The 27,599-nt window shown below is 58.0% G+C and overlaps 1 protein-coding gene across 3 annotated transcripts; it reads right to left on the reverse strand.

The window, feature by feature from the left end:
- Nucleotides 1-1,390: 1,390 nt before the first annotated feature.
- On the reverse strand, nucleotides 1,391-25,633 carry MYO1C (myosin IC). Of its 3 annotated transcripts, none has more exons than XM_049636733.1 (32): nucleotides 25,357-25,633; nucleotides 17,955-18,110; nucleotides 17,723-17,838; nucleotides 16,961-17,159; nucleotides 16,800-16,880; nucleotides 14,989-15,168; nucleotides 14,809-14,907; nucleotides 14,499-14,612; nucleotides 14,341-14,412; nucleotides 13,938-14,057; nucleotides 13,732-13,814; nucleotides 13,404-13,509; nucleotides 13,206-13,286; nucleotides 12,811-12,902; nucleotides 10,277-10,371; nucleotides 10,150-10,196; nucleotides 9,961-10,041; nucleotides 7,616-7,721; nucleotides 7,389-7,506; nucleotides 6,174-6,287; nucleotides 6,018-6,094; nucleotides 5,598-5,666; nucleotides 5,415-5,499; nucleotides 5,160-5,319; nucleotides 4,789-4,872; nucleotides 3,969-4,062; nucleotides 3,819-3,874; nucleotides 3,557-3,692; nucleotides 3,409-3,479; nucleotides 3,221-3,318; nucleotides 3,047-3,146; nucleotides 1,391-2,591 (listed from the first exon to the last, which is right to left on the reverse strand). In XM_049636733.1, exons 1-32 carry the CDS (start codon nucleotides 25,429-25,431, stop codon nucleotides 2,565-2,567), a joined length of 3,192 nt encoding a protein of 1,063 aa, XP_049492690.1. In that variant the 5' UTR covers nucleotides 25,432-25,633; the 3' UTR covers nucleotides 1,391-2,564. The 3 variants fall into 3 exon arrangements, with proteins under 3 accessions (XP_049492690.1, XP_049492692.1, XP_049492691.1); XM_049636735.1 differs by lacking the exon at nucleotides 25,357-25,633 and adding an exon at nucleotides 24,381-24,613; XM_049636734.1 differs by lacking the exon at nucleotides 25,357-25,633 and adding an exon at nucleotides 19,727-19,961.
- Between the last annotated feature and the right edge of the window lie 1,966 nt (nucleotides 25,634-27,599).

Raw genomic sequence — 27,599 nt, forward strand, 5'->3', positions numbered from 1 at the left:
TCCCACGTTGCACAGCATCTCATTCATCGGGAACTTCTGCCCCGGGTGATGAATCTAAGCTCCTGGGCAGATAGCTTGACCCCAAATTAAACTTTTTCTTGCCTTTAACCCCTTCCTTTGCCATTCCTTCTGCTCACCACGCCTGTCCCACTTGGGAAAACTCTTAGCCATCTGCCAAGTTCTGTGGATGCTGCCTGCAACACTCATTCCCTTTCTTCTGGAGGCACCACTCTGATGATCTCTTGGGAAGCCATCTGCCCCCGCTCTTGGACCATGAGTCAGGTGTGGTTCATGCTGCTGGTGTCTGGGCTGGGGTAGGGGATAGACGCATGACCTAGACCTGGCAGGCACCTATCGGAACAGAATGTGCTCTTCTCCCTAACTGCAACAGTTGGGTCAGGGAAGACCCAGTTCAAGGTCTTCATTCAAGTTGGTCTACTCTGCATTGGCTCTAAGACTTTTTTTTGGTCTTTTTTTTTTTTTAACGTTTATTCATTTTTGAGACACAGGGAGAGAGACGGAGCATGAGCGGGGGAGGAGCAGAAAGAAAGGGAGACGCAGAATCCGAAGCAGGCTCCAGGCTCTGAGCTGTCAGCACAGAGCCCGATGAGGAGCTTGAACTTGGAACGGCGAGATCATGACCTGAGCCAAAGTTGGACGCTTCCACGACTGAGCCACCCAGGCGCCCCCTGAGACTTTTGAATTACTGGGAAAGACGCTCTTTTTTCCTACCTCCTTATGCTCAACTCACAGAGTGAAAGCCCAGAGCTGCTGCTGACTGTTGCCGCCATGCCACAGGGCAGAACCTGCTTGACAGTGGAGCCACCGCAGAGGAAGGCTGAGCCAAGAGATGGTCCCAGACACGTTCTTAACGATGTTGTTTGAGTGCCTGCAAGCAGCCCTACCCTGGGACCATTAGGTCGCTAACGCTAATAAATGCCTTTCCTGCCCAAGCCAATTTAGATTTTACTTGCCACTTGCCACAGAATTTGGAGCCTATCCTTTGGGACCCAGCTCAGATGTCATCTTCTCTGTGAAGTGTTTACAGCCTTTCTCCCCCACTGAGTCCATCGCTAGTCAGCAGGCCCCTTGGGGCCTGCACTTCCCACACTGGGCTGTGTTTCTCTCCGCCGGGCTGAGGACCACTGGGCAGGGACTGTGTGAGATGCATCTTCCCCTGGCCCACAGCAGTGGGCCAGGCTGAGCAGCCCTTCGGTAGATAGTTAACGAAAAAGCAAGTCTGTGTTGCAGCTACTGGTTACTTCTGTTTTCCCTCCGGGAAGGCGCCCTGCCTTCCTCCTTCTGTGGACAAGGCAAAAATTCTAACACAAGACCCCGGGTTGCCTTTAGGGGTCCTGTCCCTTTCCTAACATTCGCAAGCAGACCAATGTTGGCAAACACATATTGCTTTATTTAGTGTTTCTCTGGATTGCAGAAGTATCAGCGGTGGGCTGAGACCCCCAGGAGGGCAGAGGCAGCTGGGCAGCGCTCAGGCCCTCTGGGGAGGTGGGGGGACACAGCAGAAAGAGGTGATGCCTCTGCAGCTCCTCCCAAGGCTAGCCTCTTCCCTGGGCTCCGCAGACAGGAGGGCGTAAGGGCCTACATCCTTGAATTGGGGCCAAAGTATATAAACAGGATGTTTGTCATCCTAAGGCATAGACTCAGGTAGGACTGCTTCTCCCACCTGTTGGCCCCCAGGGTGATTGCTGGTTAGGGAGCCACACGCACCCTTAAAGACATGAACCTGTCCCTGGAGAGGCAGTGAGGTGTGTTGAAGACAGGACTGCAGTCCTGGTTTTGCCCCAACCTGCTGGATGAAGGGCACATCCCTTCTCTTGGGCCTCTGTCTCCTGCTCTGTCACACCAGGAAGCTTACACTGGATGATCTCTCGGCGTGTTCCAAATTCTGTGGTCTAAGACCCCTTCCCCCGCTCCAGGATGTCCTCAGGCGGGGGTGATGATTTTGAAAGGGTATTTTTAAGGCAGGAAGAAGGGGGCAGGCAGAGGTGGTCTCAGCCCCCAAGGGGATGGCAGAGTGGGCTGCAAAGGGTACAGGTGGGCAGGCAGGCAGAAAGAAAGGTGCCAAGGGAATGAAGAGGAGAGAGTGGCCTGGGCAAGGGAGAGGGCACCGGGGCCCAGACCACCCAACCCCTCGGCTACACTCCCTGCCCTGCTGGCATCAGGGAAAACACATCCAGTGTGTCTTGGGGTGGGAAAATAGCTTTTTTAAAAAATAGTTTCTTATAAAGCATCAAAAAATCTCAGAGAAAACCTCAGCAAAAGTTCCCTTCTCTCAAATATTTGGCATCGGCAGTGGGGCTGGCATGGCCGCCTCTGTCCCCGGCTTTCCTATTGCTGTGGCCCGGCCTGGCCCACTTCTGGGGCGGCTCCCTGGCCCCCGCTGCTCCCTCAAGAGAGGGGTGAGCAAAAGGCAGGAATTTGTCAGTGGGCTTTGAGGTGTCCCTGGGTCCCTGTCTAGAAGCTCGAGTCTTTGGTAAGTGGGAAGGGGAGGTGGGGAGAAGCAAAGCATTGGGAGGTGGGAGGGGGTCCAGTGGGCGCCTTCATCACCGAGAGTTCAGCCGTGGGGCCACCTATGGGGGCAGAGAGAGAAGCCCAAGTGGTGAGTAGGAAGCAGACCCAGGCGCTTTGGGTGCTTGTCTACATGGATTAGATAAATGCAGTGGCGGTCTGAGGGGTGGGCGTCTGGTGGCCTCAGTCCTGGAGCCTCTGATCCTACTCCCATAGGACTCCCCGTCCTGCCAGAGTGGGCCTTGTCTACAGCTCCCCTCGAGCCTCCCAGGCCTCCCCCACCTCCCGATGCTGCCATCTTTATGACCCTCTGCACCGTGGAGGCTCATATGGCCCCACTCTCTGGCCCTCGATGGGCAATGGGAAGAACAAGGTGGTTTGATGCCCCACGGATGGAGACCCATGGATGAGCTGCCCAGGCTCTGCCAAGCTGCCGAGAAGCATGGCCACCCGAGGCTCACCCGAGCCCCAGGGCTACTGATAGGGAGGTGGGCTGTTGCCTGCTGGCCCCACTCACCACAGCCAGGTGCCCGTTCTTGGCCTTGGTGATGAGCAGTTCCGAGCCAGGCGTGAAGTCGATAATGCCATCCCTGCCGGGGCCCCCTGCAAACGTGATGCTGGAAGGAAGGGGGTGTGTGAGGGCTGTCTGCATACGCACACCTGGTCTCCTCATCACCCCTGACCGCCTCACCTGCCCTGGTTGATGTTGATGTTGTTCACGCGGTCAGCACTGAGGGCTGTCTTGGTCAGTGTCTCAATCACGTGGTCACTCTGCAGCACCACATCCCCCTGGGGGGGGTCCAGAAGAGAGAGGGGTCAGGCCCTGCCCAAAGCTAGAGAACCCACCTCGGCCCTGCCGCCCAGGCCCCAACAGGGTACCTTCTGCTTATTGTCCTCCCGCTGCACATGCAGCACAAAGAGGCTGTCGCTCAGGCTGCTGACAGAGATTCCTGAGGGGAAGGGCAGAGGTTAGGGGTCAAGGGTCAGAGCAGGGGCCCTCCCTAAGCAGCCCTGGGCTCTCGCTCACCGGTCAGGTTGGTGTAGTCAATCCTCTGCTTGACTTTGGCGTCCTCCACGATGACCACGGCGCTGGGTGTCAGCAGCAGCTGCCGGGAGCGGGCTTTGTAGCCCTTGCGGTCGTATTTCACCACAGGCACTGCATACTGCGGATGGAAGGTGGGGTGAGGGCTCGGGGAGGGGCTACGGGGCCTCCAGGGCAGCCCCTCATTCTCTGCCCGGGCCCTGAGCACCCCCCATGCAGCCCTCAGGCCGCAGAACCGTGGTCTCACCTGGATGGGCTCAGAGCCCAGGGCCTGCAGTACCTTGGGGCTGATCTCATCTGCACCTGCAATGCAGATGGGGGAGAGAGAGGTCAGGGGAGGGGAGAGGGGACTTAAGTCGGATGGTGCTGGAGGGTCGGAGCACTGAAAGGGGCTCACCAAGCCGTGTGCTGATGAAGAGCCTGGGGACACTCTGGGGGTAATTGTCCTTCTTGCCCTTGAAGATCTCACTAGCCACGGCTTTTTGCTGCAGCTGAGGAGACAAGGGCGGGAGGTGGGGGTTACAAGGGGTGGGAACCATCAGGGAGCGGGAAGGGGCAGGCCAGCCCCAGGAACTGAGACAGTCTCTCACCTTCTCTCTGGCCCCAGCACCAGGAGGCGAGGCCCTGCCACCAACCCTGCTGTTGGCCTCTCCCTCTGCTTTGCCCCCAACCCCACTAACAAGACACAAGGCTTTCCAGAAGGGTCAAGACAGCATTTCCAGGGGCTAGGCTCGACCTGGGGGCTAACTCCCCATCGTATGAGGCCCTGGGGCCCCTGGCGTTCAGCTCTAGCTTGGCACCTTGAAGCTGGCTGATTGCTGATACTCGAAACTACTAACAGGTTATCTGAGCTGGTGGGTCTTTCAGCATCATCCAATAGTGACTTGGCCAACACAAGGCACATCAGACACCAACGTCCATCCGTGGAACCACGGCAGACGTTACCAACCGATCAGACGGAATCTGTAGCCTTTTCAACACAGGGCTCTGGGGAGCCTCTACCAGTCCGGTGGAGTGGGCCCAGAGGACGAATCCTATTTGCCACCCAGGAGCCACTCCAGCCTTGACCTCACACACGAGGCCAAATAGGGCCCGGGATCCGTCTGACATCACACCGTAAACCCGGGGTGGGGGGGTGGGTGACGTGCTCCTCCCAGCACGCTGCCCCGACCTCGCTGGCTAGTCCCAGTCCACGCCTGCCTCCTCGCTCTCCATACCTGCTGCTTCCACTCCGGGCTGATGCTCCGACAGTAGTTCCACACCATGTTCTTCATGCACAGCTCCCGCAGAAGCTCTGAGGCCTGAGGGCACGAGTGAGGTCAGGGCACCTACACAGCCCGGCTCCCTTCCCTCTGAAGACACTAGGCATATGCCCACTACTGGGCCTTTGCCGGAGTGACACCCCCCCCCCCCCTCAACCTGGACATCCCTTCCATTCCTGAGCCGTTTCTCTCAAAAGAACTCATTCTCCGTGGCCCAGCTCCAGTTCTCCCTCGGGGGACCTCCAATGCTTCTCCGTCCACAAGATCAGTAGGCCCCTCCGCTGAGTGCTTTCACGGTCCCCAGATCAGCAGGGAAGCCCACGGACCTCACGCAGGGCAGGTGGCGGTGTGGGCCAGGAAGTGTCCAAGACATTCCGGGGCAGATGCTTCCGCAGGTTGAGCAGAAAGGAGGTGCGCACGTGGTCCAGGAAGAAGGCATTCTCAGGGCAACGGGGTGCGTGGCGCAGGATGAATCCACGGATGAGCCTGGGGGTGTGGGCCGGCCAGGGGTGGGGGTGAGAGGCCTGGCAGCGCCCCACCGCCTGTTCTGCACCACCCCCTCGTGGCGCCCCGGTGCTCACCGCCGGATCGTCTGGGCGGCCCACTTTCTCTTGGCTGCCTTCCTCCGGCCCAGCGTTCCCCGCCACCACGACTGGATGCAGATGGCTGCGGAGACCACAAACGGCTGACCTTAATCTCCTCATGATGGCGGCCCACTCTAGCCCCAGACCCTGCCCCTTCTGAGGACCCCTGGGCCCCCAAACCTGATCGCTTCACACGGAGGAATTTCTGCCGCCAGTGAAAGCCCCTCCAGGCGGCCTGGATCTTCGTGGCTGTGGTGGGGAAAGAAAGTCACTTGGCCAGAGCCCTGGGGAACCAGCTGAGGGCCTGGCACTGTCAGAGCTCACTGAGGGGCACGAATGAGTGTGGCTGAAGGAAATACTGAATGAGAGGATACATAAGAGAAGGAGAATGCGATGCGTGAAGGAGTGAAGGAGGGAGCAAAGGAAGGTGGGAATATGCTCAGAGTTTGCATCCAGAAGCAGGACTGGAGCTGGTAAGGAGGAGGGGAGCTGAATGTGAGTGAACTGGGCTTCCTGGAGAAAAGGCCCAAATGCAGTGATTTCTTTCCTTCTCCCCAGAACAGACCCCACTGGGACAGGAAGGTGCGGCCTCTCTCTTACCCAGGCTCTGCCGCCGGACCTCCAGGGCGTCCTCTGTGGCAAACAGGGTCTTGGGGAAGCGGATGAAGATCTTGGTCCTGAGGAGGCAGCAGTGATCAGCCCCTGCTTGCTACCCCTTAGCACCCCAAACACTGGGTGTGGGCGGGTACCACTCACCTGCCCATCTTGTACTCTTCCGGCTTGTAGCCCAGGTGCCTGACCAGCACAGCCACCCCATCCTGGGGCCGTCCTGCCCATGTGGGCCATGTCTCTGGACACAGTGACTTGTACCTGGAGACAGGAGGAGCGGAAATGCACCCAGGCCCCACCCCAATCAATTCCCCCCCACCCCTGGGGACCCAAATCAGCTTTTCGGGGTACATGCTGGGTACTCCCACCCATGACTTGCAGGTCATGAAAAGCCTCAGAGGTCACTTTGTCACTATATCCATTTTATTTTATTTATTTATTTTTCAAGAGAGTGAGCAGGAGAGGGGCAGAGAGAGAGAGGGAGAGGGAGAGAGAGGATCTTAAGCAGGCTCTACACTCAGCAAAGAGCCCAACACAGGGGCCCGAATCTCATGACTGTGAGCCGAAATCAAGAGTAGGACACTTAAACAACTGAGCCATCCAGGCGCCACACTGCATTCATTTTTTTTTTTTTAATTTTTTAACGTTTATTTATTTTTGAGGGGGGGGGGAGAGAGAGAGAGAGAGAGAGAGAGAGAGCGAGCGAGCGCAAACAGGGAAGAGGCAGAGAGAGAGGGAGACACAGAATCCAAAGCAGGTTCCAGGCACTGAGCTGTCAGCACAGAGCCCGACACGGGGCTCGAACCCACGAACCATGAGATCATGACCTGAGCTGAAGTCGGACACAACCAACTGAGCCACCCAGGCGCCCCACCACTGCATCCATTTTAAAGAGGAGGAAACTGATGTATCCTCATCTGTGTAAGGCCACAGGGCTAGAAAGTGGCAGGGATGGAATTCAAATCTAATTGACTCTCCAGCCCCTTAGACCAACCACAAAGCTGCTCTATTCTTTCTGAACTGATTGGAAACTCTGTCCTCTTCATAGACTTTTACTATGCCACCTGGTGACAAGCATGTGGATGCATGCCTATGGACCCCTAACCAGGTGCTCTATGAGGGCAGGTCCCTGAGCGGGTGGGGTGGGGGATGGGGTTGGGAGTGCTGGCGTCCTGTCCACCTAGCTTGATATTAGGCCTTCAAGCATAGAGGGTCCCCTGACAGGAGACCCACAGCAGCTCAGAGACTCAGCGTCCTAGTCTCTGAAATGGGGCCAAGAATCCCCGTCTGCTCTCACAGGATCCAGAAATTTCCTACCCTCCTACCCCCTTTCACTGGCGCTGAGCCAGGCCACGCCCCCACCTCTGCAGGAAAGCTTCGTATTTGCGCCGATAGGCGAAGCCGGCTCTGCGCACGCGCAGGTTCTCCATCAACCCCAGGTACTTCACCTGGTGCCTGATCAGCACTTCGTCAAAGCGGCCTGGGGGAGGGGTAACAGGGTGGTCAGTGGACTTTCAGGGATGGATAGCCTGTTGCCCCTGCAGGGGTGACCCAGTCCCCACAGGCCTATGGCGGGCAGAGGCACCTACCTGGCTGTTTAGCATCATTGGGCTTGATGCAGCGGACATAGGCGGGCTCTTTGGACTGCAGGATCTCCACCAGCTGCAGGAGGCTCATCTTGAACTGGGTGGCAACCTGGGCAGCCAAAGTGAATGGAAGGTTGGCCAAGGCTGTGGATCCCTGCAGCTGCCCCTCACTGGGGCAAAGCTGCTGAACCCTGCAGACGCCCCTTCCTGGAGCGGAGTGGCGCCAGTCCCCTGGGCCCTACTTGGGCCCTTCCTTTTGCTTCCCCAAGCTCACAGGAGAGGGAGGGACCAGACTGCTGGCATCTTCCAGCTGGGCTACAGACATCAGCTTAGGAACCTCACTCCTACCTAAAAACTCTGCTCAGGAGGCACCAGGCTGAGACTCAATCATTGGAACCTACTCTTGTGGGCTCAAGCCACACCCAATCTCTACATCCAATCTTTTACACATTGGCTGTAGAGATTACTTAAAAAACCAAAACCAAAAACACTTGTTCAGGTATCCCCACAACCCCGATTCTAATCTCCCTTTGATGACAACTCTTTCTCCTTCTAGAATTTCAGGACCACCTTCTTTACCAATGTGTCCTAATGCCTATGCATCCAACCATTGTCTCTGCACACTGCTCATCAAGACCGTCAAGGATCTCAGGCCTATGGGAGAAGCAGACTTCTCAACAGATTCGCAATTCCATCAATGACAGAGGTGTATGCCTGGGGGTTCCAAAAGCATCAAGGAGGGGCAACTAATCTAGTCTGTGGGGTAAGGGGCATCAGGAAATGCCCCTTGGGCTGAGATTTAAAGGATAAGTAGGAGATAGCCAGAAGGAAGAGAGGAGAGGAAGGTATTCAGGCAGAGGGACAGCCTGAGCAAAAGTTTCATGTACCCAGGGAGCTATAAGCAGTGAAAGGATCCAGATGGGGAGTAAACAAGATAGGATTAGAGAGGCAAGCAGATGCAGTATCATGACAGGCTTGGAGAGTCACATTCGGGGGACTGACTTCTCCTGAGGGAAATAGGGAGCCAATGAAGAATCCGGAATGAGGGAACAGCAGGCACAGATCTGCATTTTGGAAGACCTCTAAGCAAATATATGGAGGGTGGGTGGCAAGGGCAGCCAGGAAGCCAGGAGGAGACCAGAGATGACACTGGCTGGCTCAGAGCACTGAACTGGAGCAGTGGTTATGGGGACAGGCTGAGGGGAAGGAGCTGAGAAGTACTCAGGCAGCAGGAACCAGCAAGATCCAGTAGTTGTCTGGATGAGGGAGATGGGGGAGACTGAAGAGTCACGGATGTTGCCCAGGTTTCTGGCCTGTGAGACTGGGTGGTGGGTGATCCTCGTCCTGAGTTAGGGACACAGAAGGGGCAGGCCTGGGGCACTGTGCAATCAAGGGCCCATTTTAGACCAGTGGGTTGCCTGGAAGGCACTGGAGGAGATCAGTGGATATGTGAACCTGCAGCCTGCTGGAGAGGCCTGGACAGTGGTGCGTGTCCTTCCCCTGAAGGGGGGGTATGTGTGTGTGGGGAGGGCGAGGGGTATGCATCAGGGAACAAGGGACTGGGGAGTGGGACACTGGGCAACCCATGGTTTCTGCACCCTCCCTGCCAGCGTGTCTCAGCCTGCAGGACTCCAGCTTCTACCTCAGACTGAGCCCGCTCCTGCTGGGACCCGGGGCCTCCTCCCGCCACACCCAACAGCCACACCTCTGCCCTCAGCTCACTGGAGCTCTCCCTGAATCAGGCACCACTGGCCGCACCCGCCTTTCCCAGCCTCTCTCTCGATGATGTCACTCTCCTGTCAACCTCCTGGTCTTTTTTTGGGTTCTGCGTGTCTGTGCTGGGCCTCCCTCTGCCTGCTGTGCTCTCCCATAGGTCCCTCTGACAAGCACATACTCAGTCCCAAGTTATCTCAGATGCTTCCTCTAGGAAGCCTTCCCAGACTGCTCCCCCCACTTCTACTCCCTCAGGCAATTTGCTGTTCCTTATTCTGTTTCCAAAGCACCCTGTGCACATTTCTATGAAAGCACCTATTCATTTTGGTCTCCTAAGTGCCTAGGAATGTCTCATCCAAATGTCTGCCGAGTGGGTGAATGCAGGCAAGTGCCGACGCAGAGACAGGTATAATCCCCACAAGGACTCGGGGGTTCATGTGTGGGTCTACAGGTAGAGACAGGTGCACACATGGAAGCCAGCACAGATGCACCCACGGGCAGCCTCCTAGACGCACACAGATGTATACCAGTGAACATGTAGCTCACATGCACACTGCCAACTCCCGGCTCACGCAGGCACCCATCCACACACACGTGCACACACGTGCCCCCTCAGGTCCCCACAGCCTCCACACCGTCTCTGGCCGCTTCTTGTCGCTGAGCTCACTCCGGTCGAAGCATTGGCTCATAATGGGATTTTCTGAGCTGCACATGGTCTGTGAGGGCAAAGCAGGGAGTCAGGGCACAGGGGCAGGTGGGACCCGTTCCTGGGGCAGAGGTCAGTCAGTGCCCAGATCCCGATCCCTCTCCCCAGTCTTTCTCACCTCCTTCAGGTTCCGGAAGAGAAGGTCATTGTTTTTATCCAGAAACCCTGGGAGGGGGGAGCAGACACGAGGTGAGGGCGAGCCCCTCTCCCTGCCCACTGTGGGGACCCAGCTCCAGAATCCTCACCGGTCACGCTGTAGGTCACCTCCCCAGCATAGTGCAGAAGGCGGAACTCCCCACGGCCCAGAGATTTCCTGGTCCGCTGGTCAGCCAGCTTGTGCCTGGAGAACGAGAGGAAGCTACAGATTGCTGGCCTGAGCCACGCGCCTTCCTGCTGAAGAGGCTCAAGAGACGAACCGGGCATCCAGTAAGGAGCAGGTACGCCCTGGGCCACGCCACAACCCTCCATGCCTGGTGACAGACAGGGCAGGGCAGTCGGCTGTGGAGGCTCAGGGAGGCAGACGGCCTTTCCCAGGGTCACACAGTGCCAGGCCCGGGATGCAGGCCTCTGCGCGGCTGGGGCTCACGGGGCAGAGGTCTCCTTTCATTGCCTGTGGCTGTTATGTGACTCTGCTCAGAAGGCTCAGTGCTGCCCACTGCATTTTAAGAATGGAAATCTGCCCCAAAAGATTACTTAAGTGTATTTATACCCTTTAACCCATTGTCTACCTTTTTTTTTTTTAAGATTTTATTTTTTAAGTAATCTCTATACCTAACATGGGACTCAAACTTACAATTCCGAGATCAAGAGTCACATGGTCCACCGACAGAGCCGGCCAGGTGCACCCCCGCCCCCACCATTTTCTACAACTATTCCAAGCAACTAACCAGAGATACAGGGAAAGATTTAAGGCACAAGGATGTTTGTGGCAGCCTTGTTACCCCAGCAGAAGCCTGGAGGCTGGCTAGGGGCCTCCAGAGGCTGGGTGAGAGCAGTAGAGTATCTGTGAGTTAGAGCCACTGGAGGAAGTGTTTTGAGGAAATTTTTCTGTTTGATGATCCAGGAAAACACTCAGGATATAACATTATCCTGAACCTTATACACAATAAGTTTTCAACTATGAAAAAAAAACATATAGAAAAAGGCAGGAAGGAAATGCCTCACATTGTTAACAGTGATGACCTCTGGGTGTTAAGCTAGATAACAAGTGGCTTTTGCACACGTTCCAATTTTTCTCTAATGAGCATCATTATTTTTACAATCAGAAAAAAAATGTTAATTTATTTACTATGAGAGAGAGAGAGAGAGAGAGAGAGAGAGCGAGCGTGAGTGGGGCAGCGGCAGAGAGAGAGGAGAGAGTGAGAATCCCAAGCAGGTTCCACACCATCAGCGCTGCACCCTGAGAACCCTGAAATCATGACCTGAGCCGAAGTTGGATGCTTAACTGACTGAGCCACCCAGGCGCCCCCAGGAAGCGGTTTTTAATGTTACGATTTTTTAATTTAAAGTTTATTTATGTATAAATAAATTGAAAGAGAGAGAGAGAGTATGAGCAGGAGAGGGGCAGAGAGAGAGAGAGAGAGAGAGAGAGAGAGAGAGAGAGAATCCCAAGCAGGCTCTGCACTGTCAGCGCAGAGCCTGATGCGGGGTTTGAACTCACAAACCATGAGATCATGACCTGAGCTGAAATCAAGAGTCAGACTTCCAGGGGCGCCTGGGTGGCGCAGTCGGTTAAGCGTCCGACTTCAGCCAGGTCACGATCTCGCGGTCCGTGAGTTCGAGCCCCGCGTCGGGCTCTGGGCTGATGGCTCGGAGCCTGGAGCCTGTTTCCGATTCTGTGTCTCCCTCTCTCTCTGCCCCTCCCCCATTCATGCTCTGTCTCTCTCTGTCCCAAAAATAAATAAAAAACGTTGAAAAAAAAAAAAATTAAAAAATTAAAAAAAAAAAAAAAGAGTCAGACTTCTGGGGTGCCTGGGTGGCTCAGTCAGTTGAATGACCAATTTCGGCTCAGGTCATGATCTCACGGTTTGTGACTTCAAGCCCCGCATCGGGCTCTGTGCTGACAGCTCAGAACCTAGTGCCTGCTTCGGATTCTGGGTCTCCCTCTCTCTCTGCCCCTCCCCCACTCATGCTCTGTCTCTGTCTCAGAAATAAATAAACATTAGAAAAAAAATTTAAAAAAAAAGAGTCAGACTTTTAACCGACAGAGCCACCCAGGTGCCCCTTAAGGTTACAACTAAGCAAAAAATAAAAATAAAAAAATAAAAAGGTAAAATGCTCGGGGCTTTGGCGTTCAACAGCTCCAGGCCTGAGTCCTAGCTCTGCAACTTACTAAATGTGTGATGACCTTAGGCAAATGACGTCACCTCTTGGAGCCTCAGTACAGTGGAGAAAGCACCACGAATGCCTCCTTACAGGCTTGCTTCAGGTTAGAGGAGGTGATGTGCACAAAAGATGCAGGGCAGAGGTGCTTGCTTCTTTCCTTCCCCTTCCCACATTAGGGGAATCCTTAAAGAAAGAGCAACTTCCAAATAAGGAAGCTAAAAAAATCTTAACAAGTTTCATTCTCAAAAAAGAATAAGGAGGGAGCCATGCTCCTCTTAGCTTCTTACTTTGATGCACCACAAGCTGTGGCTTTGTGCGCCTGTCCTCAGCTTAGCAACTCCCCTGGTCATCCCTCCTTATGGCTGGGGTCTTAGGATTGTAGGGGGATCCCGCGCTTCACAGGCTCTTCCCCAAGCGAGCCCTTGCCCCTAAGCTGCTCGGCCACCCCGCTTACGTCAGGAAGTGCGGATGGTGCTTGACTGTGTCCTCCAACTTCTCCAGGAAGGTCAGATCCGTGGCCTCCCCAGGGCGCAGACATTCCTCATCCTGGGGGGGGTGTGGCAGAGGATGAGGGATGTATCAGGGAAGGAGCCGGAGGGCACAGGAGACTCAGGGGCATCGTGCCAGGAAGCAGAGATGCAGCGGACAGGGGCAGATCATAGGGAGCCTCCCACAGACAGCTTCCAGACCAGACCCGCACCTCACCTCACCCTCCACACACAGCCCTGCCCTGTCCCTACTCAACACCAAACTCAGGCCCTCCGTGGACAGGCCTAAGAGAACAGGGAACGGAGTTACATCCTCCCGCCCAGCCCCCAACATGAGTCCTCGGAAGAGCAAAGGACTCACCAGAATGGAGATGATGCCCTTGAACTTCTCCTCCACCAGGTCACAGATGATCTTATTGTTGAAATACTGGACGGGCTCCCACTGAAGGGCAAAAGGGAAGGACAGCATCATCACGGGGTCCTAGCACCTTGTCCGGGGGACCCCAGTGCCTGGCTTCCTATGGGGTGTCCATAGGGACACCTGTAGGCTCGCACCCACCGCGATGCCCTCTGCCTCATATTCCTCCTGCTCCGACTTGAGGGTGAGCTCGATGAAGAGCTGCTGAAGCTTCTCGTTGCAGTAATTGATGCAGAACTGCTCAAAGCTGTGAAGGAAACAGAAGAGCCCACGGTGGTTCAAGGGGGACACAGGACCAGGACAGGGGAGAGATGCGGGGAGGACTCGGAGTAGCTAAGGGAAGGTACACAGAGCAGGACCCGAGGTGGCCGGGGACTTCATCAGGAATACGAGAGGCAGGGGCAAGAGGAGAGGGACCGGGACAGGGGAGATGGGAGGAGAGATGGGCAGGTGGACGGGGGGGGCTGACCTGTTGTGCTGAAACACTTCAAAGCCATAAATGTCCAGGAGCCCAAGGACCGTGGTGCTCCGCCAGCTGGGGCTCTCAGCATCCTAGGGCCAGCGGTTCAACAAAGAGCGTGGGTCCTGGTGTTTGCCAGCACCCAGCCCCGGGCCTCCCTGGACTGCCCTCTCTGCTGCCTCAGAAGCAGCATGGGCCAAGGGCCACGAGCTCACCTTGGAGGCCAGCGACCTGTTGATCTTCCTGACCAGCCAGGTAAAAGTGCGGCTGTACACGGCCTTGGCAAGAGCGTCTCGTGCATACGCAGCCTGTTCCAAGTTCAGCGGGCTCAGGAGCTGCCAGCCAAGGTGAGACGGGAGATGATGCCACAGACCCCTTTCCATCTGCCTCCCGTATGGGCTCAGGCCGAGCACCAGAAAACCACAACCGCTCTGTCCTCCCGGCTCCTGGTGAGCCTGGGGGGTGGGGCACGCCAGGAGCGGCCACAGTGGCCACATCAGAGGGAAGACGGTGTAAGGACAGGAGGCTGCGTTCCTGGAGGTGGGAGTCTCAGAAGAGGCCTTGGAGCACCTGCACCCCCTTCACCCCCCACGTCCTGAGACAAAGGCTTGGCCTCACCTCCTCCCCCTTGGCGATGATCTTCCTGTGTGTCAGGGCTTCCCGCAACGTCGAGCCTTCCACACCAAGCAGCTGTCAAGGGAGGGGGTGGGCATGGTGGGGGTGCACTCCTCCTCACCCCAGCCCCTCTGCCCTCGCCCTCTGCTCACCCCACTCACCCTGGTCAGATACTTGAGCTGGTTCTCGGTGGTGACCTGGGCGTTGCTCTCCTCATCAGCGGCAAAGTGGATGTTGCCCAAATGCAGGACGCTGGCCACAATACTCAGCAGGTCCTGGACAAACAGGGAGGGGTGGGTGGGGGTCACAGGAGGGGCAGAGAGCCAAGGAGGGCAACCAGTGAGCAGTCAGATGGAGCAAGGAATAGGTGGGGGAGTGTCTGAGAGAAGGGAGCTGTAAGGGCTGTAAAAGCGGACGGAGGTTTTCCAGGTGCGGCAGGAGGAAAGGGGGGGTCCCCAGCACGGGCCTCACCTCCACTTCATCTTCAGTGAAGTCGATGACTGTCAGAGCCTTCCTGACGACTTTCCAGTCACTCTTGTCATTGATGGACGAGACTTTGGCACACTGGCCCTGGGGGAAGGGCAGAGCTGGGTCACCAGCCCCCGCGCTGCGCTCCCTGGGTGGCACCCGCCCTGCCCACTCGCGACTCACCTTGACCAGGTACAGGTAGCTCTGGGGGTTCCGCTCCAAGCCCAGCCTGCGCAGCATCTCCTCCTCGCCCCCTTCCAGCAGCTGGTAGAAGACGTGGAAGTTCCTCTCCCCGTGGTTCTGGTGAACCACTCGGGACTTCTCCAGCAGGTAACTGAGGATGTGGCCACCCACAGGCGCACCCTGTGGGCAGGGCAGGACGTGGTGGCTGTTCAGGGGGCCTGGGGATAGGCTCCAACCCACCCTCCCCCGCCTTCCTCTGCACTCCTGGCCTCTAATTCTAGAGCTGCGACTAGCTGCATGGGCTCAGCCAGCCACCCCCTCTGGCCTCCGTGTTCTCATCTGGGAAATGAGCACGTCCAGCCCTATATACCTGGCCACTCCACTTGGCTGTCCGACGAGCTGCTTACACTCAACAGGCCTGGAACTGCACCCTGTACTCATGGTGTCCCCTCCTCAGACCAGCTCCTCTCTTCCCATCTTGGTCAATGGCCACTCCACCCAAGAAGTTTGCCCTCCTCTTGGAAGCCTCTTTTCCTCCCTAACCTCATGTCCCGCCACGCAGCCAATCCTGCCGCTTTAACCCTCAAAACATCCACAACTCTACACTGCCACCACACTGGTCCCAGCCACTGTCATCTGTCATCTCGGCTTAATAACCACCAGCCTCTGGACTGGTTTCCTTGTTCAGCCTGCTTCTCCTACCATCTACTCTTTTTTTTTTTTTTTTTTTTAATTTTTTTTTTTTCAATGTTTTTTATTTATTTTTGGGACAGAGAGAGACAGAGCATGAACGGGGGAGGGGCAGAGAGAGAGGGAGACACAGAATCGGAAACAGGCTCCAGGCTCTGAGCCATCAGCCCAGAGCCCGACGCGGGGCTCGAACTCACGGACCGCGAGATCGTGACCTGGCTGAAGTCGGAGGCTTAACCGACTGCGCCACCCAGGCGCCCCTCCTACCATCTACTCTTGACAAAGCGCTAGAGGGATCTGTTTGAGAGCAACGTCACATCATGACGCACTTCTGTTCCAAACCCTCCAACAGCTCCCCTTCTACTCAGAGTTTCTTGTTTTGTTTTATTTAGTTTTGAGAGAGACAGAGACAGAGCATGTGGGGGGGGGGGGGGGGGGCAGAGAGAGAGGGAGACACAGAATCCAAAGCAAGCTCCAGGCTCCGAGCTGTCAGCGCAGAGCCCGACATGGGGCTCAAACTCATGAACCACGAGATCATGGCCTGAGCCAAAGTCAAAGGCTTAACCGACTGAGCCACCCACGTGCCCCTACTCAGAGTTGTTTTTTTTTTTTAAACTTCTTACAAAGACCCAGAAGTGCCTGCACCATCCAGTCTCCCCTCCTATTCCTGGGCACCTTGTTCTCTGGCCTCCTTGCTGTCCTTACCAGGTACTCTCCTACCCCAGGGCCTTTGCACTGGTTAGTCCCGCTGCCTGAACTCTCTCCCCTAGGTATCCGCACAGCTTGCTCCCCTGTCTCCATCAAGCCTTTACCAAAATACTACCTTCTCAGTGAGGTCTACCCTATCTGCCTTATTTAAAATAGCAACTGGTCCCACCCCTCACCTCATTTTACTTTTTCTATAGCACTCGTCACCTAAATTACATTTTTCTGTTTATTGTCTATCTCCCTGGAGGCAGGATTTTTGTCTATTTTGTTTCACTGCTGTACCACTGGCACCTGGAACAGCACCTGGCACAGAGTAGACGCTCAATAAATATTTGCTGATACCAAAGACCTGGCGAGTGGGTGCCTACCACCTGGGAATCCCATTCCCCCTGCCTTGACCCATCCACAGGTACCTTGAAGTCAAACTGCACATCCATGTACTTCCCAAACCTGCTGGAGTTATCGTTCCGGAGGGTCTTGGCGTTTCCGAAGGCCTAGGAGCGGAGGGGGGTATGAGGGATATCTGATGTTCTCTCCCTGCCCCTCCCTCCCTGCAGACACTGCTGTCCCCTACCTCCAGCACCGGGTTGCTCTGCAGCAGCCGGTCACGTACAGCACCCCCCCTCTCGGGGGCTGGGCAGGTCTCAGCGTAGAACTGCAGCAGCCGCTTGGTGGCCTCTGTCTTGCCTGCCCCGCTCTCCCCAGAGATCATCACCGCCTGATCCCGGCGCTCGGTGCGCAGTGCCCGGTACACGGTGTCGGCCACTGCAAACCTGGGGCAGAGGCTTGTCAGGAGCTTAAGGGATGGGAGTGGAGCAAGGTAGGAGGGGGATGGGGCACAGGGATTCCCGTATTTCTCATATTTGCTTGGAATTCATTTGTGGGTGGGAGTTGGGCATACCCTCACAGATGGGGATTGGGGGAACCCTCAGGACTGCGGGTCAGGGAAGGTCCTTCACCCTGAAATGGGGGTCACTTTGAGATGGAGGACTGAGGAGATCACTCACGGGTGGGGGTCCTGGAAGTCATTCAGGTAGAGATTGGGGTCGCAGAGTCACTGAGGTTGGGGAGCCATGCCCTGGTACAGTTGGGGGCAAGGAGCTAGGGGTGTGAGGTGGGGTGGGGGCTGGGGAGGCCCCCCCCCCCAGATGGGGTTGAGAGATTCATCTCAAGTGGGGATCAGGGTCACTCTAAGGTGAGAGATTGTAGGACCCCTCACAGATGATTCATCCCAGGTTGGAGGTCAGGGATATTCTAGAGTGAGAGTCATCTCAGGTGGGGTCATCTCAGGTGGAAGGGGGGGGGGTCACTCCTGGAGAGGCTGGGGGTCACTCACAGGTGGGGTGGCACCTCATAGAAGCTGACACCCCGGTAACGTTCCATGTGCTGCCGGCTGTAGATCTGTAGGTCTCGGTAGGGGTTGACAGAAACCAGGACGGGGCCAATATAGGTCTGGGGGTTGAGGGAGGAGAATCAGAAGTCTCTCCCAGAGGCTCCTGGTGCTTCTTTCCCCCTCAGACCTGTGTCTGCGCCCCCCAGAAACCCTTCTCTTCCCACTTGGGGCTCACGTAAATGAGGTTCTCCCGGAAGCGTCGCCGCAGGTTTTCGATGAAGGCTGCCTCACTGGTGAAGTTCTCCAGCAGCACGAAATCCTGTACCCCCACCCGGTCACGGGCCGTCAGTGCACTCTCCATGGTCACCCGCACCCCGTCACTGCCCAGGGCCTGCAGGGAATGGACCACAGGACGGTCAGAGCCAGCAGGGTAAGGTAAGGCTGCTTCTCTTCCACCTCAGCCTGTGGGACTAAGAGGGCAACCAGGGGCACATGCACCCAGGACACAGAGAACACCCAAGAAATGGACCCTGCTGGGTACAGGGGCAGGGTCACAGGAAGCTGGCACATGGAACACTGAGGACATGGGTCATACAGAACAAGGACCATGTGGGGCACATGGCACCTGGACACAGGACACTGGGGCACGGAAGACCCTGAGGAATGTGAAGCAAGGCCACTAAATCCAGGCAGGCACTGCTTTTTGTGTAGAGAAAGAGGAGTCATGAGAAGAAACTCCCTGGAATAATAAAAAGAATGCTCTGTTGACCTTGGACAAATCCCCTCCTCTCTCTGGGTTGTTTCCTCCTCAAGGAGGAGTTGAGTTAGACCAGGTGACCTCAAGTCCCTTAGTTCTGGGCCACGTGTGACAGGTGCTTTGGAGGACAAAATGGCTCAGAGTGAATTCTGCAGTCAGGGTGGAGCCATCTCTGCCACCCTCACTCATCAAAATCTCCAGGAGAAGAGGGGCGCCTGGGTGGCTCAGTCGGTTGAGCGTCCGACTTCAGCTCAGGTCACGATCTCGCGGTCCGTGAGTTCGAGCCCCGCGTCGGGCTCTGGGCTGATGGCTCAGAGCCTGGAGCCTGCTTCCGATTCTGTGTCTCCCTCTCTCTCTGCCCCTCCCCCGTTCATGCTGTGTCTCTCTCTGTCTCAAAAATAAATAAAACGTTAAAAAAAAAAAATTAAAAAAAAAAAAAATCTCCAGGAGAAGAGAGTCAGGGACCAAGCAAGAGGCCACCAACAGACCACAGGAGAGGGATTTCCCCAGAGGGCCTCCTGTCCCAGCTGGACTCAACACCCACCCCAGAAGTTGCAGGGGAGGGGGGGGGGCACTCCTTCCCATAGCTGGGCCACACCCTCTCCTCCAGCTGCCAGCCTCCCCAGACACCCTCCTCCTGAGAGCCCCAGAAGCCTCAAGGGGGTGGGGGTTTTACCATGGAAAGCCCAGCTGCCTCCAGAGCACACAGGCTCAACGAGGCCCTCACCCCAGGTTACACTCTTCACATAGGAGGAGAGGGGGCTCTAGGAAATTGACGTCCAGAGTGTCAAGGGTCGGAGAACAGCAAGGTGGCAGTGTGGGGGGGGGGGGGTGTAGATCCCACTGAGGCCATCAATTCTCCTCCAACCACAAAGCATCCAGATCTCTGGCCTGGGGCACCCCTCTGGGTCTGGCCTGCCTCTCCCAGGCTTGTCCCTCGCCGCCTTAACCGCCCCCCCCCCCCCAATGCTGTCCCGAAGCTGCTGCCAAATCTGGCCAAAGCTCCCGCCCCCTTGCCCTCTGGGTGACGGGTCTCTGTGCTCTCAGCCCTCCCTGAGAGCCGCCAGCCGGGCTCTGGGTCCGAGTGCCCCGCGGCCCTCTTTGCCTCCGCCTCTTCCCCCTGCAACTTTCCGGGACGTTTTTCCACCCGAAATTCCTGGGCCGCGCCCGCTTCCTGGCGGGGCCGAGGCGGCGCCGCGAGGCAGAGAGGGACGCTCGGGACCCCCGCCCTGCCCGCCACCTCCGCTCACCGACGCCCGGTAGCGCATCCTGCCCGGCCGGTCTGGCGCCCTGCTCCGCTGCCCGTGCTCTCCGCCCGGGGCTCGGCGGCAGCGGCGGCGGCGGCGTCAGCGAGGGAGGGGCCGGCCCGCCTCCCGCGCCGCCCCCTGCGCGAGCCTCAGAAGCGCGGGACTCCCCGGCCGCCCGCGCCTCCCACGGGGTTCGCACTTGGGGGTTCCTGCCCAGCTGGTGGGAGTGGGGTGGAACTACGCGGGATTTCGGTGCGGGGATGGAAATGGGGGGGGGGGGGAACGGAGCTCCCCGCCCGGGAGGGGCTCGGCCTGAGTCAGGTTTTCCAGGAGGGGCGTTGTTGGTTCCAGGGTGGGGCCCGGAACCCGCCCGGCCGCCGCGTCTACACGGACCCGGAACTCACTTCCGGGCTGTGTCTACACTACACATCAGGCCAGGCGCACGACGAAGATTGAGGCCCTTGGGTCCGGAAGGAGGCAGGATTTCCATCTCCCCTCACCCCAACCTCAAGTCCCAGGAAAGTTAAAAATAGACCGAAATGTCCAAATACGGCCGGCGCGCCCAGGCGGGCGGAGCCTCCGTGCAGGACACTGTCCACCCCTATATACTCTCTGGGGGGTGGCCCAGTGTCCTTAAGGCCCAAGAAAATCTCTTTAGGTTCCGAGTCAGGACGGAGTGCACACCCAAGGGACAGCCACGGCCACAGGGAGCCTTTGCCGGGCGCGGTGTGTGTCTGGCCCCTATGGAGGTCTCATTCTTCCATCTGGGAAATGTACACCCGACTTCCAGCATTTGGGGCCTATACCCTTCTCCCCTATCCCAGACACCCTAACGAGGGCCTCTGTGCTTCGCTCAGGGGCTCCTCTCCTCTCCCTCTTGATCCCCCAGGACACTCTTCTCCCAAACCAGCCCCAAGCAGCCCCACCGTCGCTGGGGTCTTAAAAGGCACTCGAGGGGCAAACTCTAGCTCAGATCCCACCGCTGGCAGAGGCGGTGATGGCTAAAAGGCTTTGGTGCTTGCAAACGGCTGGGCTATTTCTCACGAGCTGTATGGGAGCAAGTCGGTTTCGTAGAGCCAACTCTGTATCCTTAAAATGTGGCTAATACCTGCCTTAAATATTGCTGGGAAGGCTAAGATAAAGCGCGAAGGCACCTCCCAGTCCCTCAACAAGCACTTCCCTCTCTCGGCCCGACATTCATTCCACACGTGCTTGGGACAGACCTACTAAGAGCCAGGCCCTGGGCCAGATAGGTCACACTTCCTATAGTGGGGAAAGCCCCTCAGGCGTGCCTGCCAGTTACAGACAGCTCTCGTAAACTTTACCTGTTTCCCACCTGACAGATAAGGAACCTGAGGCACAGTAACGCGGACTTGTCCTAGAGAGGAAAAGGCGGGGCCGAGACCTAAAGCCCCAGCATGCCCCTCGCACTCAGGCTCCCCCGAGAGGGGGTGAGGCTGCGGCAGGTGCGGGCTGCAGCCTCGTGGGGAGGCTCATTACCTCGAGAACAACAGCCCGGTCGGAGCCGCGGCCCGGGGGACCCCGCGGGGGGTGCACCAGCTGGGAGATGGGGCCTTGCGGAGGGGCCAGGGGACTGGGTACGCAGCTGGGAGATGGGTGGGAGAGGAGGGGGGGTATTAAACGCCACCGACAGAAGCGGGCTCAGGGAGGAAGGGGGCGCCCTCTGCGGCGTCCCAGGTTTAAAATCCAGAAGGGAAGGGGAGCGGGGAGGGTTCTCAGGTTCCAGCCCACTCGGGGTGGGGAGCGCCTTTGGATACTGGGGGAACGAGGTCGAGCGAGCCCCCACCAGCAGCATGGCTCCCTGCGGTAAGGGGGCGACAGGGCTGGCGCTGCGGCCGCTCGCGGACCGGGGAGGAGGAGCGGAGAACGGGAGGAGCCTCGCGGCCGCAGAGCCCGCCCCGCCCGCTGCCGCGTCAAGCGGCTGGAATGAGGGGAATCCGCGTGCGGAGGGGTCCTGCCGGCCACCCCCCCACCCCCCACCCGGAGCCGCGCCGCCGCATTCCCGGGATGCCCGCTGGCGCCCCCACAGCCGCCGCCCGGCGGCGGAAGGAGGGGGCGTCTTCGCTGCCGGGCAGGCCAGAGGGGCGGCCCCGGCCGGGGTCCCGGCCCCCGCCCGCCCCGCCTCACTGGACGGAAGCGCCAGCCCCAGGGAGGGGGTAGGGAGGCGGGGAACCGAGGGTGTGAGACACACAGCGACCAAGGCTGCAGCTCCTGGAGCTTCCTGCGTTCTCAGCGCCCACTTACCGTACTCCCTTCCATGCTCCCAAGCCAAGCCTTTAGGTCTGCGTTATTACCCCATTCTATAGGCGGGGAAACTGAGTCTGGGCAGGTGAATGACTTGTTCAAGATCCCAGGACTAGTAAAAGGAGGGGTGGGGTTGGAACCGGCAACGCCAGCACTCACTGCTTCTGCAGGGCTGCCCTGAAGGAGAGAGGCAGGCCCGCCCGCTGGCTGGTGGATGTCCAAGCTTCCGCTTCTCTGCAAGGGTTAACTCGCTGCCCTGGCAGGGTATGACCTTCCTCAGTAACCCCGTGACTGCAGTGCCCAGTATACAACCCTGTCGGTTTTGTGTGACTATTGATATGTAGGCCTTAGGAGCAATAGCTAGGGAGTACGCCACTGCCTTTGGGCCCCGAGCATGGCCCTGCACCTAGGGGCTGGCTGCAGGCTGGCGAGAAGCCATGGACACATGAGTGACCCAAGACTTATTTCCCAAGACTACCTCTGGGTTTCCTCCCACCTGTGTCATTTCCTCTAAAGGCAGGGATGGGGCAGACCCAGCAGACCTAGGTCATCCAGTGCCCTTTACCTAGTGTGGGCCAGGTACCCTCAAGACTGGCCTCTGGAGGAGTGGGGAAGGCAGTGGCAGCCTCAGATGTTCAAAGAGCCTCAAAGGACCCATGCAGATCTGGAGAGGGTGTTTTGAGCTTCCCCAGATTTCTGCTAAAAGCTGATTTCCACCGAGGCAGCCTCCTGGCCTTTTGGGGAAACAGACTCATAGCCTCTCTCACCCACAGTGTAGTGCTGGGCACAGAAGAGTTTATATTCAGTTTATATTCATTATGCTCAGTTTATATTTATTGGATGTATCTTAGATCTGGGCCCAGGCTGCCCCACCAAGGACTGTTCCAGACTTAAGGCAACTGTTGTGAGGGGCAAGGGAGATGAAAGGTGGGGACTAAAGGGCTCTACCCGATTGTTCACAGGGCCCCAGTCAAGGGCTGTACACTCTAGTTCTAGAATCATGGGTCTCTGGCCTGCCAGACACCTCTGCTTGGGGGTCCAGCGGAAGTAAACAGAGCACTTTGTCTCCCTGACCTATCCTCCTTGTTCAATATCCTATATGTAGAAAGGAGGAAGACACCTCCAGCTAGTCATCACCATCTGGCATCAAAAGTCCTGTTCACTTCCCTCCATTTCTCACACCAAGGAGTCACCACCTGCTAAAACCTTCCCTCTGCTCCCCCTTCACTCTTGTGCTCCTGGATCAGGTAGCAACCTTCACACTGCCCTCCCAGCCTTCCTCCCTCCAATCCATTTTCCCACAACAGCCTGTAGTATTTACAAATGCAAGTCTGATTAATTAACATCTTATGTTAACGGAGTGAAAGTTTATGGGGCACCCTTCCATGTGCCAAGCCCACACTTCACACCTAATGCTTCTTGCCAGGAACCTGCATAGAGACTCCAGCAGCCCCCTCTGTCCTCAGCTCACCCCGATGTGCCCTGTTCCCGTGTGACCACAGGGGTGGCCCTCTCCAGTCCCTTCTTTCACTACCACACACAGCCAGGAGGAACTGCCCCCATCCCTATCACACGTCGCTCTCTCCCTAAGCTTCTTGTCTTTGCACCTGCACCTTCCTTGGTTGGGCGCACCCTCCCTCTCCCCACCTGACTGACTCTTAGTCATCCTTGAAGACTCAGCTCAGGTATCACCTCCTTCAGAACCCCTTCCTGCCTCCCCCAACACATAGCCCCCTCCATATCTCATCGTGCTCCAATCGCCAGTTTCCTTGTCAGTCTCTCCCGGGAGACTGCTCCCTCCAGGGCGTACACCCCGGCTAGGCACACAGTAGGGGCTCAGTAACCCCTCGTGGACGCCTGTATGAATGAACGAATCACAGAGCCCAGAGCGTGCCGGGAGTTGAATAAGGCCGTGGACCGACCATTCATTCTCTCGTTCACCTCCGAGACCCCGGCCGCCGCACTCACCGGCGCCCAGGCGCGGGAAAGCTGGCACTGCAGGGCCCCGGGGGCGGAGTACGGGAAGGGGCGGGGCTCGAGCGTCCTCTCCGGAACCCAGAGGCAGCCCCGGCTGCCGGAGGGGCCCAAAGAGGGTACAGGGTGCCTGGATCCTGTGACCCCAGCCGCCCCTCCCCGCCCTCACGTTACCTGCAAGTAATCTAAGTCTCCACGAGGCCGAGTTCTGGGACCCCTCACGGGCCGGGCCAGGCCGCCCGGGCCGACCCTCGGCCCCAGCGATCCCCAGGCCGGCGACCCCCGCCTTCCCGCACTGCAGCTCCGGGCTGGGCTCGGCTTTCGGCCACCTGCCCTTTCCCCCTTTCCGCCCGCCGGCCGACCCCTCCCGAGACCACGCGGCTGCTGCCCGCCGTGCGCCCACGCCCCCCGTACCCACCGGCTCGGCTCTTCGGGTGCGCAGGCGGGGGCCAGGCTGGGCGGCGTGGCCGGCTCCGGAGTCCGCGGCCCCGGCACGCTCTCCCCGCCCAGGGCCCGCCCGGGGCCGGGCCGCTGCCTGTCGTCATCCCGGGCAGGGCCCAGGCCCGGGCGCGCGCGCGCGAACCCTCCCGCCCCGCCCCGCCCCGGCCAGCCCCGGCCCTGGCCCCCGCCTGAGTCCGCCGAGACTCGGTGCCGCACACTCCGCAACCAGCTCCGGGGACGGGGCGCGCGTCACAGCCACACGCGGACACACGCGCTCGCTCGCGCTCGCTCGCTCTCTCTCTCTCTCTCTCTCTCTCACACACACACACACACACACACACACACACACACTCACGCACTCTCCACACCTGGCCCACTCGCTGCAGCGCTGGGGTCGGGGGGATGCATTTCCCCATCCTAGGGCCGCTTTGCATCCTCAGAGCAAACCCGACCCCCGCCCCGCTTTTGCCAGGCCAGCCCAGCTCTTCCCCACTTGTGCCTACCTGTCTCCCTTCCCCCTCCTTCCCTGCCCAAGCTACCGCTCTGAGCTGGCCAGTCCTGGTTCTTTGGGCTGAACGAAGCGGAGGCATTAATTCAACCTGTACTATGCGTCTGGAGCTTTACATGCACCGCCGGTCCTTTGGCCCCAGAGCAGTCCTGTCACCTACGTGTTAGGGCCAGTTTATAGTCCAGCCTATTGAGGATCAGGGAGCTGGGAGAGAAGGGATTCAAACCTAGATCCCTGCTTAGAAAAACCCTGCTCCTAGAGGTGCTTAAACTCTTACCCCTTCCTTTCATTTACCCCTTCTTGTCCAGTCTGTTCCTGTCCAGCCAAAGATCAGAACCCCTCCCCACTGCTCACCTCTTTCCTGAGGGGCTTGCTTGAGAGGGAGCTGCTGGGCCCTGGGGAGATGCTGCCACCCTTCCTCCCGGCCCAGGGCATCCCAGCTTACAAGCTTGCAGGGCCTGTGGGGATGAACCACGCGGATGATCTCCCCAGTGGGTATCAGCTCCACTTGCAGTGCCATTCTGCCGATGGAGAGCCAGTGTGCTGAGCAAAAGCCTGCCTGCCCCCTGGCTCTGGCTGCTCCCGGAGTCAGGAATCTGGTCTCACACTGGGATGGCCACTTGGTTCGGCTTCAACTCCGGCCCCGGGCGATGTGTCTGGTCCAGCGCCTCGGGACACAGCTGGAGCAGCGCAGGTCTGATTGGGAGGCCTCTTGGCCCAGCGGGTTGGGGCAGGAAGAGGAGGGGCCGAGGGATGGAGGAAATGCCTGTTGTCCCAGGTAACCAGAGGAGCTGATGCAGCCACCCGTGGGGGACCCTGGCCTCCAGGTCAAAGGTTAGGAGGGTCCTTCGCCACAGCAGCTCCATGGCCAGGCCTCTCCTGCTGCCCACTCACCGGTGTCAGCCGTAGAGCTCAGTGTTCCCCAAACCAGAAGCACATCCCGCCCTAAGCCAACAGGATCCATCAATAGGCACTGCCCCTCCTGCATGTTCCCCCAGCGTGCCTACCTCCCCACAGCAGCGGGCAAACCCCTTAAGTTTGAGAGGCCAGAGCGGCTGGGGGCTGGCCATGTTGGACAGAGGGGGTTTAGCCAGAGAGGCAGGACGACATTGGGAGGAGGCCCCCGTCCCACCGTCCTCTGGAGCCTTTAATGCTTGGGAAGTTGGTCCCCAGACTCCTTGGCTCTGGGCAGCTGTAGCCCTGTCGGCTTCTTACTTTTCCATAGCACCCTCAGGTGCCCCTCACCCCCGGTGTTCCTGTTTTCTTCTTTATTGTTGCTAAATCACAGCTGACACTTTCCTGGCCTGGGAGTGAGCCCTCAGGTCTTCAGCCGTTCCTTATCGGAAGTGAGAAGGGAAAGAGGATGGGGAAAAGTGACCTTTCCAGAGAGAGGCACTGGCCTGGGAGGGGTGGAGTCCAGTGGGCTGGTGCTGGCCTTGACAGCCCCCTGGATGGGCACCTTCCCCCCGGGGCACCCTTTCCTTCCCTCCCCACGGCTTCCCCCGCCCAGGAAAGGCCAGCAAAGCTTCCTTCCTTCCTCTGAGCAGCATGTCTATCTAGGGCAGGCTCATCCCCGGTGGCCACACAATGGCCCTTATCAGCTGTGGAGCCAGGCGCAGAGACCCAGCGAACACCAAGTCTCACATATTTCCTGTTTCCACCCAGCGGGTCAGGGCTGGGCCCAGAGCGACCATATCCTGACTGGGGCCAAGAGGAGGGAGAACACTCCCCCTTCCCTTTCCCGGCCTCTCAATCACTGGACTCACCCCCACCCCCAGGCCAGGAGGGGGCCCCCAACAGGAGGCAGGGGTAGGGATGTGTGAGGACTTAAAGGAGGGAAAGGGAGAGGTGGGCACATGGACAAGCATGCTCCACAAGCAGAAGGGGGGACCACGGAGACCCAGCCCCAGGGCTCCGTTAATCAGAAGGAAGAGGTAGGCATGCTGTCGCTTTGGTTGTTTTTGCAATTGTTCTCACAACAATCTTGTGAATGGATTCATTCTTTGTGTTTTACAGACAGCCGAGATTCCTGTGTGGGAAGAGGTGGAACTCGGATTCAAACCCGGGTCTTGACCTCATTCCTGGGTTTCTGGCCCTGCAGGACACCACAGCTGCCTGTGTAATTTTGGAAGGATCACGCCACTCCTTTGAGCTTTGGTTTCTCTGTTTGCCAAGTGACAGGTGCCCTGTGGCAGAGCCCATGATGGTTATGCAGGCACGAAGGCAGGAGGCGGGCAAGTGTGGGTGTTTGGGGTTCCTCAGGTGTTGAGTGTGTTGGGGCAGGAACAGAGGTTACCATGGAGATGTTGGGGGCAGGAGGGTCTGGGAAAAGGTGGGGCAGAGAGAAAAGATGGTGACATCTTTGGATAGCTGGACATGGGACGAAGGCTCAAGACTAAGGTGAGGAGGGATGAACCAGAGTGCAGAGTAAGCACCTTTTCTGAGTTGTCGGTTGCCAGAAATGCATTCTGCTTCGCAGCAAAGTAAACTAAGTGCCTAATCACATAGGTGGCTCGCCCCAACTGCACCAGGGACCCAGAGGGCCACCATCCTGGAACCTCATCCCATTCCCATCCCGGCAATATCTGCCACCCTCGGACACAGAAAGTCTAGTCTGGATCTACAGGGCCCTCGTCCCAGAGTTTAGAAAGGGCCCATTACTAGGTGCCACAGAGTCACACACAAGTG

This window comes from Panthera uncia, chromosome E1 (genome assembly GCF_023721935.1).
Source record: "Panthera uncia isolate 11264 chromosome E1, Puncia_PCG_1.0, whole genome shotgun sequence".
Classification (NCBI taxonomy): Eukaryota; Metazoa; Chordata; class Mammalia; order Carnivora; family Felidae; genus Panthera; species Panthera uncia.

Bases quoted from the DNA above. Each gene is read 5' to 3' on its own strand.
- MYO1C (XM_049636733.1), bottom strand. From the start codon at position 25,431: ATGGCACTGCAAGTGGAGCTGATACCCACTGGGGAGATCATCCGCGTG. The intron at 13,815-13,937 runs GTGAGCTCGTGG...CGCTGGCCCTAG, and splicing joins ACAGGTCGCTGGCCTCCAAG to GATGCTGAGAGCCCCAGCTG. The intron at 4,063-4,788 runs GTATGGAGAGCG...TTGTCTCCTCAG, and splicing joins GCCCGGAGTGGAAGCAGCAG to CTGCAGCAAAAAGCCGTGGC.